Genomic DNA, 12,259 nt, shown 5'->3' on the forward strand with positions numbered 1-12,259 from the left:
AAGTGATAGATGAGTTCTGAAAACTCCCATTGTGTATTCTTTGAATATAATCGACTCTGAATTATGCACCTATTTACTACCAGCTTTATGGGTGATCAGTAGGAAGGTAAGATTCCAAGCTCATTCCTCTGCCACTTGAGATACTTCCAGCCTGTCTTGCTCACTGTCCATTCCTCTGTTACACAGAAATTTAGTCCTGTCACGTTAGGGAAATATGATGTCTAAGTAAATACATGAGACAGTTGTTGAAAAGGATCTCAGAGGTGTGTCCTGTCCTCAAGCCAAATGTAAAAGGAACTTGGTCTGTGAAATGGCTCCAAGCAGATCCATTCTGGGGGAACACTGGGGTTGACACCTGACCTGTCCTCTGACCATGACCCTTGTGGTAGGAGGCTTCAGATGGGAAGACAACTAGAAAACTAATGAGGTGCTCCAGATGCAATATATTCACTCTTTGGCCCTTGTCAGCTAGTTGAATGTCAGCTCTATTTGGAACTTTGTATCTTCTGCCAAATTACTCTTTTGCTCAAACAATTTCCCTGTTAAACCAGAATCATCCAGTTTCTCTCTGGAAAGCTACCTGTTCCCTGAAGCATTCCAAGTACAAACACCTTTCACTTGCCTGTATGGTCTTCCTTTTTGCTTTACTAAGCAAAGCCTTTTTATAATTAGCCACTAAAAGCAGAAATTCAGTGAACAGTCTGGTCTCTTTTATTGTTCTGTGCACTAATCTATTCTCTACACTGCTTTATCAAGTAATAAATTGTAGGAATCAGAGTCATTTTCTTCCTAATTGTTCATTTTTAAAATCGTTTTATCTCAATATTTCTAATCCAGTTAGGTGTGTTTGTGATATGATATAGGTATATGGAATTGGTCCAATGTCAATTAAACACCTTTCAGTTTTCTGATATACACTGGGTAGAATAATTTCTGAACCAACACTGAACTTGAGTTATTCCCAGGACGCTTGATTTGAAAACTGAGCTCTCTTTACTTTTGTTTTGCCAAATACTGTGCATTCACAGGACTAAAATGGAATTAAATGAGCAAGAATATTACTCTGATAGAGATAGGTGGTACCTATATCTTTTAGAAAATGAGTTTATCGAAAAAGGTGTTTTATGTCATGATCAAGCTGTTTTCCAAGTATATGTGTATCTATATATACTGGCTTAACTCAATATCAAGCAAGAGGATAAAATGATGGCATTTCCTTATTCATCCAGATGTTTCTAAAAGGAAAGATGTTTGGCATCATATGAACAAAGCTTATGAGCAATGAGTCCATGTTTTGCTTTACAGTGAATGCTTCAGCATCATGTAGGACCAGCTTTAGACTCAAGTTCAGATGAAAAAAAAAAATTAGTGCTTCATCTTGGCTCAAGGAAGCTCAAACTGTGAGCTGTTTAAGATCCTCTTCGGCTGGGTATGCAGCGCAGTGCCACCAAAGGGCTAGCCAGGAAGCGTGAGCCACGTTTGTCTTGCCCTGTTTCCTCTCCCACAGGGGCACATGGAAGGAGAAGTGTGGGGGCTGGCAGCTCACCCTCTCCTGCCCATCTGTGCAACCGTGAGCGACGATAAAACTCTCCGGATATGGGAATTATCCTCCCAGCACCGCATGCTGGCAGTGCGCAAGCTCAAAAAAGGTACATGCAATCACCTTACACATCTGTAAAAGTATTTACAAACAACAGAATGTGGTGTGTTCGTTCATTCGCTCAAGTAATATTTCCCGAGTGTGCCTGTCACATGCCCCCAGATCTGCAAGAGAATGGGAATTCAATGTTCTTCGCTACAGACGTAAATTCCAGAAGGCTGGCCTCATCTACTATTTCCTTCATTTCCCTTGCATTGCACAGACGTTTGCCACCTGGGGGCAATATGTCCTTCTTCTTCTCATGGAGAGCTATGGGAATCTGTTGAAACACATCAGATTTCCAGAATGCTGTTTATCTTTATGTCTAACAGCCTCTAACAACTGATTTTGTTGCTGAAAAACAAAAGTCAGTTTTATTAAAAAAAAATAGTTAATATCAAAAAATGAGTAAACCTGTATTTAACCCCTATGTGCACCAGAACAGAGAGGTATACCAGGAAGTGCAAGTTAGTGAGTAGCTGCTATGTGTCAGGTACTGGGGATCCCACAGTGAGTGGTCCCATCTCTAGTGTCAGAGGTGGACAAGAGTTGAACAGAGCCCAGCAACAGACGGTCCATTCAAATACAGCAATCGGAGGAGAGTCTCAAAAGGAGACCATTTGTTAGAGGAGTGGGCAGAGTGGTGAGAAGTGACCAGGGATAGTGCAACACCAGTAACAGCCTGGTACCTTTACCAGCCCTGGGCCGGAGGAGCAAGAGGAGAGAGAGAGCAGTGCCGGAACCTTGAAAGTTAGAGCTGTATGAGATGATGGGGCTGGCAGGAACTAGGACCATCCGTCAGCCTGGGGACGCAGCCAGCATGCAGTGGGCCCACGGGAAGGCTGCTGGGGGGGGTACATACCCCAGACTCTCTGTTCTCCCTTCTTTCCTCGTTCCCTCCCACGAGCCTCCTGTCCATGCTCCCCCTTGGCCAAAGGCAATCAAAGCCAGAAGGCAAAGGAACCTGTCGATGCCATCTACATAGGCCTGCAGAAGACACAGAGTGGGGTGGAGAGTGCTGTGGAGAGACTGGTGAGACTCAGAGGAAGGCATGCTGCCAGGGACAACTTCATCAAGGAGGAAACATGAGAGCTGAGGCTCAGAGGATTTGTAAAAGTTCTCAGGAAAGGATGAGATTGGGGTCTGGCCCTAAAATACTTGTACCTGGTAGCTTTACAAGTGAGAGAGATGTGGAGAATGTACTCTAGGGGGATAAAACGAGAGAAGATGTCAAGACGATAGTAACAATGGTGGCTAATATTGTTGAGCCAGTGACTACTAACAATTTGCATTTGGTCTTGCACCGCTAGTAGGTGACGGAACTGAATTCAAACCCAGGCAGCATGGCTTCAGAGAGCACACCTGTGGCTACTGCTTGAGGCTGTTTTTCTCTGCCATACTATAGCCTCTCTTTACAGTGGACTTGTGGACCCTTAGTAAGTGGTGGAGCCGGGATTCAGACCCATGTCTGAGTCCAAAGCCTGTGCTCTCAAACCACTACCTGATTGAATCATTTGAGCACTAATTTATACTGGGAAAATGATACACCAAGACCTCCTTGTGAGTGACTTCAATGTCAGACAGTGGGCTTTATTCACTAGGTTAACTCTTAGTTCAAAAGAACATCTACTAATGTATCTTAGATGGGCTGACCTTTCCACCCAGTTTAGAAAGCTTGTCCCTCTATAATTATTAATAGCTTTTCCTTTCACTCTCAGAAGTGTCATGGTTTGTTCACTAAAATATATGGCTAACCTAATCTTGATGACTCTCCTCAAGGACAGGTTTGTCTTTTGTCCTCTTGGCCCTAGCACCATGCTAGGTGCTATGCCATGACTAATGCTAGTCATGCATTATGCATGACTCATAGCAGTACATAAATAACTTATTACTGAGTGAATGAATGAAGATACAATTTAGATAAGTCAATTTGAAGTTACTGGTATAACATGGCTTTCAGCATACCATGAACAGTGATGGAGGGGATTGTGTGGAAGCTGACTTTGGAATGCCTTAGCACAATGCTGTGTGACTTTTCCATGCCCGGAGCTCTGCTTACCAAAGCCTTGACAGTAAGGTGGGGGGGGGGGGGGAGTGCTATTGTTAAACAGATATCCTATTAAATACCACTCCCCCAACAGAGTCCATACTCATTCAGAAATGTCTCCCTGTGACCCTGCAGAGAGCAGTACAAAACATTGCTCATGGAGCCCTGTCAGCCCATACTGTTTAGTTTTGTAGACACCTCTTGAGAGTGTTATCCAGTACAGAAGAGGCAAGATAAAATCTTTCACCTGTAGAGTCACACATTATGATCCGTGGATCAGACTTGGAGTGACTACAAGATCTACAAGGTCTCTGAAGCAAGTTTTGGGTGTAGGTCATGATAACCAAAAAACGATTTCTAGAAATTGAATTCCAGAATTCCCATTTATAAGTATCATCTCTTTTCTTGGGAACAAAGATACTGGTTTTCTTAATCTTTCGCTCCTTTCATCCGTTGACTCCATGTGTCTTTTGAAAATCCCAGTATTCAAGTAGTAAGAAACGAATGGATAAACCTCAAAGTGAAAATGTTTTGTTTTGTTTTTTAGCATTCTGATCTTTGTCCTTGGGTTTGAAGGGAAGATATGTTTTTTAAATTGTTTTTAATGTTTATTTTTGAGAGACAGAGACAGACCCTGAGTGGCGAGGGGCAGAGAGAGGGAGACACAGAATCCGAAGCAGGCTCCTGGCTCTGAGCTGTCAGCACAGAGCCTGACGCGGGGCTCGAACCCACGAACAGCGAGATAATGACCTGAGCTGAAGTCGGACGCTCAATGGACCGACCCACCCAGACACCCCAGGAAGATATATTTTAAATGACCAAGTTTTAGTTTTCCTCACAAGTAGTGTTAAAGGCACAGTAACATGTCTATGCATAATGCACATAGGCACATTTCTCCATCTCTTCATTGAATATGTTTGATAGTAGAATCCTGGTTAATAACTGTTCTTTGTGGATTCTTTTGTAGGTGGAAGATGCTGTGCCTTCTCCCCTGATGGGAAAGCCTTAGCAGTTGGCTTGAATGATGGGAGTTTCCTGGTCGTAAATGCTGACACTGTTGAAGACATGGTCTCCTTCCATCACAGAAAAGAAATGATCTCTGATATTAAATTTTCAAAAGGTAAAGATTAAAGCAGAAACTTTCTAGAATGTGTTTGGGGCAAAAATTTATGAGAGTGGACTCTTTAAATACTTCCTTGACCTTTTCCCCATTTGAAATAAGTTCCTGGAAGTAAATTCTTGTCTAAAATGTTTGGGTGTTAATTGCATGTTTTTCTTTACAGATACAGGAAAATACCTTGCCGTGGCATCCCATGATAACTTTGTGGATATTTACAACGTACTGACAAGCAAACGGGTGGGCATCTGTAAAGGTGCTTCTAGTTATATTACCCATATTGACTGGGACTCTAGAGGTAACGTATGTTGTGGCTTTCACGACAAAATTTTTGTTTCAAAAAAGTCAATATCCATTCAGACATGTTTCCAGAGAGAAGAACAGTGGAGCTTTAGAGAAAGACAGAGTGGAGAACCCACAGCAAATATAAGCAACTGTAATTTTACAACGCAGGGGCACCTGCGTTAACATTTTGTGTAGTTTTTCTGTCTTATTACCACCACCACTACTCCTACTATTATTATTGTTAATTCAAGCCATTGAGTTTTAAGACCATTGAAGATACACGATGCCTTCTGTTACCCTGGCAAGCCACCACTTCACCTTTGGGTTTGGCGTTCCTTGTCCTTGCCTTGTATCTCCTCCTTACTGTTTTCCTTTTTCTACCAATGCTTCACCTCCCCGAGAACTGCCCAAGAAGTCTCTAGCAATTTTCGTCTTCTGACAGAGGTAGAACTCTGCACGCAGCTCACCTGAAGTTACCCTGCTCTCCAAAACTCCCAGCCGACCCCCTACCTCCTGCAAGTCATGCCCACAGATGCCATGGGAATTTGCCTGTTTATTTAACAAATCTAGTTTCTACATGTGCAAAGTCTTAAGGCAGGAAATGTGGATGATTCAGAAGTGAGACACAGTTCCTGTAGTAGTCCACAAGAGTTTATAATTTAGTGGGGGAGACATATTTGTGCTTGAAAAATATAGACGCCCAAATGTTAAGGCATGGGGACAAGAACTGGAGAGTCACAGGGAGGTGTTATGCAGGGCCTCTGAGTGGGCCATGTCAGCATTCAGCACCCAAGATGGAGCATCATTGCCCCGGGGGGGTCACTTTTAAATCTCATCCCAGGGACTTAGCTGTTGTTAGAGTTTGGAGTAGGCATTTAGGAATGGGCAGGGTCCCAGTTTTGAAAGGAGTTTTAGTTGACCATGGTAGAAAGCACCAAGCCCAGTGGTGTCTCTAAGGAAGGAGCTCACAACAGGGGAGTCCATGGAGCCTCACAGAAGCAGTGTCCTTTAAGGTAGATCTTGAAAGATGATCAGAAGTTCACCAGATGGTGAAGCATTCCAGGCTCAGAAGGAACATGACATGTCAAGATGAGGAGGTGGGAGAAACAGGGGAAATTAAGAAATAATAATATTGAGTGACTAAGGGCGAGAAGAGAGATGAATGTGGGGGGAAAGACCAGGACAGGATGCAAAGGAACCTTTACCTCCTACTAGGAAGCTGAGCACTGAACTTTATCCTGGAGGTAATTAAGTAATTCTAAAAGATTTAGAGGTGGGGCAGGAGGGGGGTGTTTTCTGCCATCTTTGGAAGGATGAATAAGCCTGGAGTGGAAAAGCAACTAAAATCAGCCAGGAGAAAGAGGTGCTGAGATCTTCCACCAAATAGAGATTATTTCAGAGTTGCCAGAATATTTTATTTCAAGTCTTTTTTTTGAAGTACTGATCCTTCTGCCAAGCAGGTATTCATGTGTAACTGTACTTGATGCATTGGAATTTGGACTTTATTTGAGCCTTACAACTTTCAGGCACTTTATATAGTGCAATAGATGGAAGAAAGCATGCTCTTTACTGCGAGAGGTGCAAGTCCCAACAAGGGCAAAGGGAGATCAGATAAGTCTCTCTCACTTTCATGTCAGAGCCCTCCCTGCCAGACACAGCGCCGAGGGCTTAGGCTGGCATTTGTGATCAGAGGTGACACTGGTGGCCTGACAGTCCTCTAGGAACCATTGAGGCCAAACAGATAGAGGGAGACAGCTGCTTCTCAGCCATACTTCTTGGATGTTCTCTGCTTCATTGTTAAAAAAAAAAAAAAAAAAAAGACAGTGATTTCCCCTGTAAATTCTCTTGCTAATGTCCCGATTTATGTCATGTTGGGAGGAGAATTTAGAACAGTCAGGGGCAGCCTTATGCATCTGTAGAATAGAGTACGGTGTGTTTTGCTGGGAATCCAACACCCACAAAATACATAGCACAATATGTGAAATCCCACCATGACAGTGGTCACTGGAGGCTACACTTGGTTCTTATTCACATGTTACATATTATTTATAAGAGAAAATGGGACATAGGAAGAATCAATTTCAATGGGGAAGACTCTTTTACATTTGTTTTAATTTCGGTAAAATACACATAAAGTTTACCATCCTAACCATTTTTAAATGTACGGTTCAGTGGCATTAACTGCATTCATACTGTTGTGCAACCTTCACCACTGTCCATTTCTATAAACCGAACCTCTATACCCATCAGACAAGAACTCCCCATTTCCCCTTCTCCCGGACCCTGCTAACCACCATTCTACTTTATGTCGCTATGAATTTGACTCCTCGAGGTATTTCATGCAAGTGGAATCATATGGTATTTGTCTTTTTGTAACTGATTCATTTCACCTAACATGATGTCCTCAAGATTAATCCATATTATAGCATGTGTCAGAATTTCCTTCCTTTTAAAAATTTTTAAAATTTATTCATTTATTCTGAGAGAGACAGAGACAGTGCAAGTAGGCAAGGGGCAGAGTGAGAGGGAGACAGAGAACCCCAAGCGGGTTCCTGTGCTGCCAGCACAGAGCCTAACGCAGGGCTCGAACTCACAAAAACGCAAGGTCATGACCTGAGCGGAAACCAAGAGTCAGACTCTTAACTGACTGAGCCACCCTGGCACCCCCTCCCCTTTTTTAGTATTAAAAAAAAAAAATTCTTGTTTATTTTCCGTCCTTTTTAAAGCTGAATAATACTCCAAAGTGTGTATATGCCACATTTTGTTTATCTACAGACAGACACGTGTGTTGTTTCCACCTTTTAACTATTGTGCATAATGCTGCCATGAACGTGAGTGTACTAGACCCTGCTTTTAATTCTTTTGGGGCATCTACCCAGAAGGGGAATTGCTGAATCAAATGGTAATTCTATTTTTAACTTCTTGAGGAGCCACCATACTATTTTGCACAGCTGTTGTGTCACTTGACATTCCTACCAACGGGGCACAAGTGTTCCAGTTTCTCTACGTCCTCACCAACACCTGCCATTTTCTGGTTTGGGAGGAGGTCTTTTTTATAATAGCCATCCTTATAGGTATGAAATGGTATCTTATTTTGGTTTTTATTTGCATTTGGGGATTTTTTTTTTTAACCTGCAAATGTGTAGGTCCTGTGTTGGATGCTAGGGCTATAAAGAGGAGTAAGTCCTAGGTGGAAAGAACAAGATCTTGGCCAGGATCAGTGGGTTGCAATCATGGAGGCGATAGTCTTTATATATAAAGGCCCCCAATGTAGAGCCATCACTTTGCAGGCAGAGGAGCAAACCTCACTATTTCCACAATTTTGCCCTAAGCCAGCTTCTGTGGTCCAACCAGAGCTCAGGGTGATAGAAAAGGCACTGGGAGTAAGGAGGCTGAGGTCTTTGAAAACCTGCCTCATCTCCTGTCCTATGTGGCCCCTTTGGTCAGGTGAGAGTGTCAGACCAAATGTGTTCTATGGACGGAGAGGAAAATAGAATACTTTTGATTTTCAGGGAGGAGTTATATTACCTGGAGAATCAGAGCAAGTATGCCCATGGACCTTCCCTGGTTTACCTCCAATTTGATTGCCATGAGGCACGTGTCATGTTGGTATTGTGCTCCTGATATCCCAGTTCCCAAAGTGGCTGACCTCAGGAATGTGCCATACTGCCTCAAGACCAGCCTAGTTTTTCACAGCAGGGCCTTGAGGGTCTGGTAAGGGCAGAGAGCAGAATTTTGGAGCAGGGTTCTATTTCATGCCTTTGATCTTGTCAAAAATAGTGAACACATTTGCTAGAGCCAGCTGGCTCATCAGGGGTGGGGGGTGGCACAGCCTCTCGTGTCCATGGCAACCATGGGTCCTAAGGAACCAAAAAGCCCATCAGCCTTTTGCAGGAATGTCAGCTGCCCCTGAATGAAAGCTGCTGAGAAGGGGGAAAATGTGGAGAGAGATAAAATTTGGAAGAATATTTCCTAGTTGATATTAGTTCATTTCTAGAAATATCAGGACTAAAAGTCCAGTCAACAGTTTGGGCCATAATAGAACTCTCATTCCCATTTTCATTGCAAATGATCTGATATATTTGGTACATTTAGTATGAATTTTGGAATTGTTCTAACTTAAAAATTATATAACAACTAGAATGATGGGTGTGAATCATTTCGTGGATTATATAGCTCTATCCACCTTCAGGGTGTGTGGTTTCCTATACCTGCTTAGTAATGAGGACATCTGGCTCTTCTGATTCTCTTCCACCTTGTGAGTAGACATTTCTAGTGAATAAAAATGTGACACTTTTGAAAGAATAGAGTTATTGTTACTAAGTGGCAATTATACATGGATTATACAGATTTTTTGCTCTTTGCTTCTGTTCTCAGAATATTTCAGTGCCTTTATGACAGAGCAGAGGCAGCAGAAAAAAAGAGTGGTGACCTAAATATTTTCTGTGTGCTTGAAAAAAAAAAGAAGTAACTGCAGTAAAGAATATGGTACGGGGTTGGGGTTGGGGGTAGGACTCATACCCATAATTCCTCTTTCCTAATATAAGAATAGCTGCAGTTTTAAAAATTTCTTCACATCCTTGGTTGCAAGGAACTCAAACCCACTCAGCTTAAATTTTCTAAATAATAGTAAAGAATGAGGTTATTTGGAAGATATAGGGATAGCTCATAGAATCCAAGAGCAGGAAGCAACATCTCCTGAGGAACTGGCTTTAGGAATGAACCAGAAAAGCAAGCAGGCACTTCCCTCCTCTCTCTTCTCCTGCTGTGAGGCAGCTCATTTCAGAGTCTACTGCTCTCCTGGGTCTGGTGTTGGATTTCGGCCCCTGTCTCTCTGCAGGACAACTTTCCTTAATTCATTTGCATGTGGTCTGTTCTGTTGCCCCCCAAAGTCGACCTAAGTTCCAAAGTCCATCTTATTCCAGCTAGGCACCCACTGATTGAGTTTCCCAGATCCTAAGTTTCCAGGAAAGAGAATTTGAGTGCCCACTCCCATCTGCAGCCTGACTGGGTCAGGCTCTGGGAGCGTCTGGGGCAGCGTCTTCTACCAGAGGACAAACACAACCACAGGGGTCCAGGCAAGGTGGGAAGGAAGTTCTCAGGGGTGGGACATGAGCCAGGTTGGTACCCCACAGGTGTCTGTGGTGCTACACAGCATTCTGGTGCCTGTGTCTTGTGTTTAGATCCTCTAATAATTTTGCAGTCTTAAAGTATTTCACTTAACTATTATGATAATTTTGGAGTTTTCTTTAAAATACTAAAAAATACTTTGTAGGTCTATTTAGTTTATTGGAGAAATATTATTCATTTTCTTACAATACTAAATAGCCAAAGCTAATTTAACTACCTAGTTTGTTTGTATACGTTCACCCATAAATTCAGGGAAATGTGCCCATTTCAAAAGAAACTTTTTCAAATTCACTTGCTCCTCACAGTCGAGGCCCCTCATCACCATATTATAACCCAGCAAATTAGAAACAATTAAGGTTTTCAGTTACAAAATTAGAGAGCCTTATTTTTAATTATTCACTGAGAAATAGACCTGTAACTTCTGAAGGTTAGCCAAACTAGATTTCAGACCCAGGTGGCACCCACTTAAACGTTAAAGACCATGACAAGTTATTTTGCTATTACTTTTGCAAGAAAGACATTTCAAGACTACTACGTGTACAGAGTTATGGGGAAAAAGAGAGCAGGGGAAGAAATAGTATGATGTAAATGTACACTGAATTTTTTACCAATGAAGTATTGGGACATCTGCTTCGAAATCATGTGGGGTGAAAGCCTTGAGTGGAGGCTCATGAAACAGGGCTGGCCATGTGCTAATAACTGTTGAAACTGAACATTAACTGGGCGGTAGAGGTTTTTTATATCCTTCTTACTTCTATATGTGTTTGAAATGTCCCATGATTTAAAAATGCTGAAAAAAATACTAGAGTGTGTGTCTTTTGAGTCATTTAAATTTCAAGCCATAAAGGATCAATGAGGTGTAAAGAGGAGAATCAGGGTGTCTATTCTTCTTTAACATTAATCATAGTGATTACTAGATTTTAATTTTACATCAGACCAAAAGACTGTTTTTGCTCAACGTGTTGTTTTGGGAAAATCTTGGATTTCTTTACAATTTTTCAAGTAAGATAGGGGGAGAGGGCAAGCATTTGTATGTTGTTTTATGTGTCACTATCTTCTAGTTTCTAGGCTTTAAAGTACAAATTTAGAATTTAGACCTGGGTAAATGTGAGTGCTTACCACAAAGTTCTCACTTGTGATGCCAGTTCTTGCCAAAGCAGTTTCCTTTTACTACACATTTGTGCAACCAGGAAAATGAGCAAAAGGCCTAGATTTAGTCAAGCTTTTGAAAAACAGATATTCCTTTTATAACAGAGTAAAACCTAGCAGGCTTGATTCTATGAGGGATGTGCAAGGTCAGATTTTATGAGGCCCGCATTAAAAAAATTCATAGCTTTGGGGTTTCTGCCCTGCCATATAATTGACTTTACGTGCACTTCTGGATAATCCAGCATTCATTTGCTCAGTTTATGAGCCTGATTAAAATGAATCAAAATAGTTGCAACCGTGCTTGTATCTTTACAACAGAAAGATAAATGCAGATGTTAATTGTCTTTTTGCTTCATTCTATCATACTAGGAAAATTATTGCAAGTTAATTCGGGTGCCAAAGAACAACTCTTTTTTGAAGCTCCGAGAGGCAAACGGCATATAATAAGACCTTCGGAGGTAACAGTCATACACAGAGCTTTTTAAAAGTGTTTCGTGAAGATTTAATATGTGCATTTTTAATAAAGCCTGTCCATTATTATCCATTAGTATGGGTTATATTTAGTGTACCTTTAAGCTTGATTGTTTCTTAAATCTGAGTGCTTAATCTGGTTCCCTACATTCTGAGAACCTACGAATTCACTGGTCTGCTGATGGAGCATTGGACAGTCAGCCTTGTGCTTAATCTTCCTCTGCTGCAAGACAATGACTAAGCTTATAATTTGAATGCTACATATTACTTCTTCCATTGGACATGCCCTGTCCTTTGGTGCAAAGCTTTCTGTGAACATAAACTTTTGAAACTTACTTTCTCAGTAAGTATTTGTAACAACACTATCTTCTGCGGTAAGAAAAATTACTTTTTAAAACAAAAACTATGTACAACCTGACCA

At 41.7% G+C, this 12,259-nt stretch overlaps 1 protein-coding gene across 7 annotated transcripts in view; it reads left to right on the forward strand.

The window, feature by feature from the left end:
• Positions 1 to 12,259, forward strand: part of EML6 (EMAP like 6) — a 271,245-nt gene that overhangs the window by 197,146 nt on the left and 61,840 nt on the right. For all 7 annotated transcript variants that reach the window (XR_008289307.1, XR_008289308.1, XR_008289309.1 and 4 more), the window contains exons 22-25: positions 1,508 to 1,649; positions 4,654 to 4,806; positions 4,970 to 5,101; positions 11,737 to 11,825. Coding sequence is in view for 4 of the 7 variants with exons in the window: in XM_027072439.2 (XP_026928240.1) it covers positions 1,508 to 1,649; positions 4,654 to 4,806; positions 4,970 to 5,101; positions 11,737 to 11,825 (516 nt within the window). In the remaining 3 variants the exon portion in view is untranslated. The remainder of the gene's footprint in view (positions 1 to 1,507; positions 1,650 to 4,653; positions 4,807 to 4,969; positions 5,102 to 11,736; positions 11,826 to 12,259) is intronic.

This window comes from Acinonyx jubatus, chromosome A3, assembly GCF_027475565.1.
Source record: "Acinonyx jubatus isolate Ajub_Pintada_27869175 chromosome A3, VMU_Ajub_asm_v1.0, whole genome shotgun sequence".
In the NCBI taxonomy this organism is placed as follows: domain Eukaryota; kingdom Metazoa; phylum Chordata; class Mammalia; order Carnivora; family Felidae; genus Acinonyx; species Acinonyx jubatus.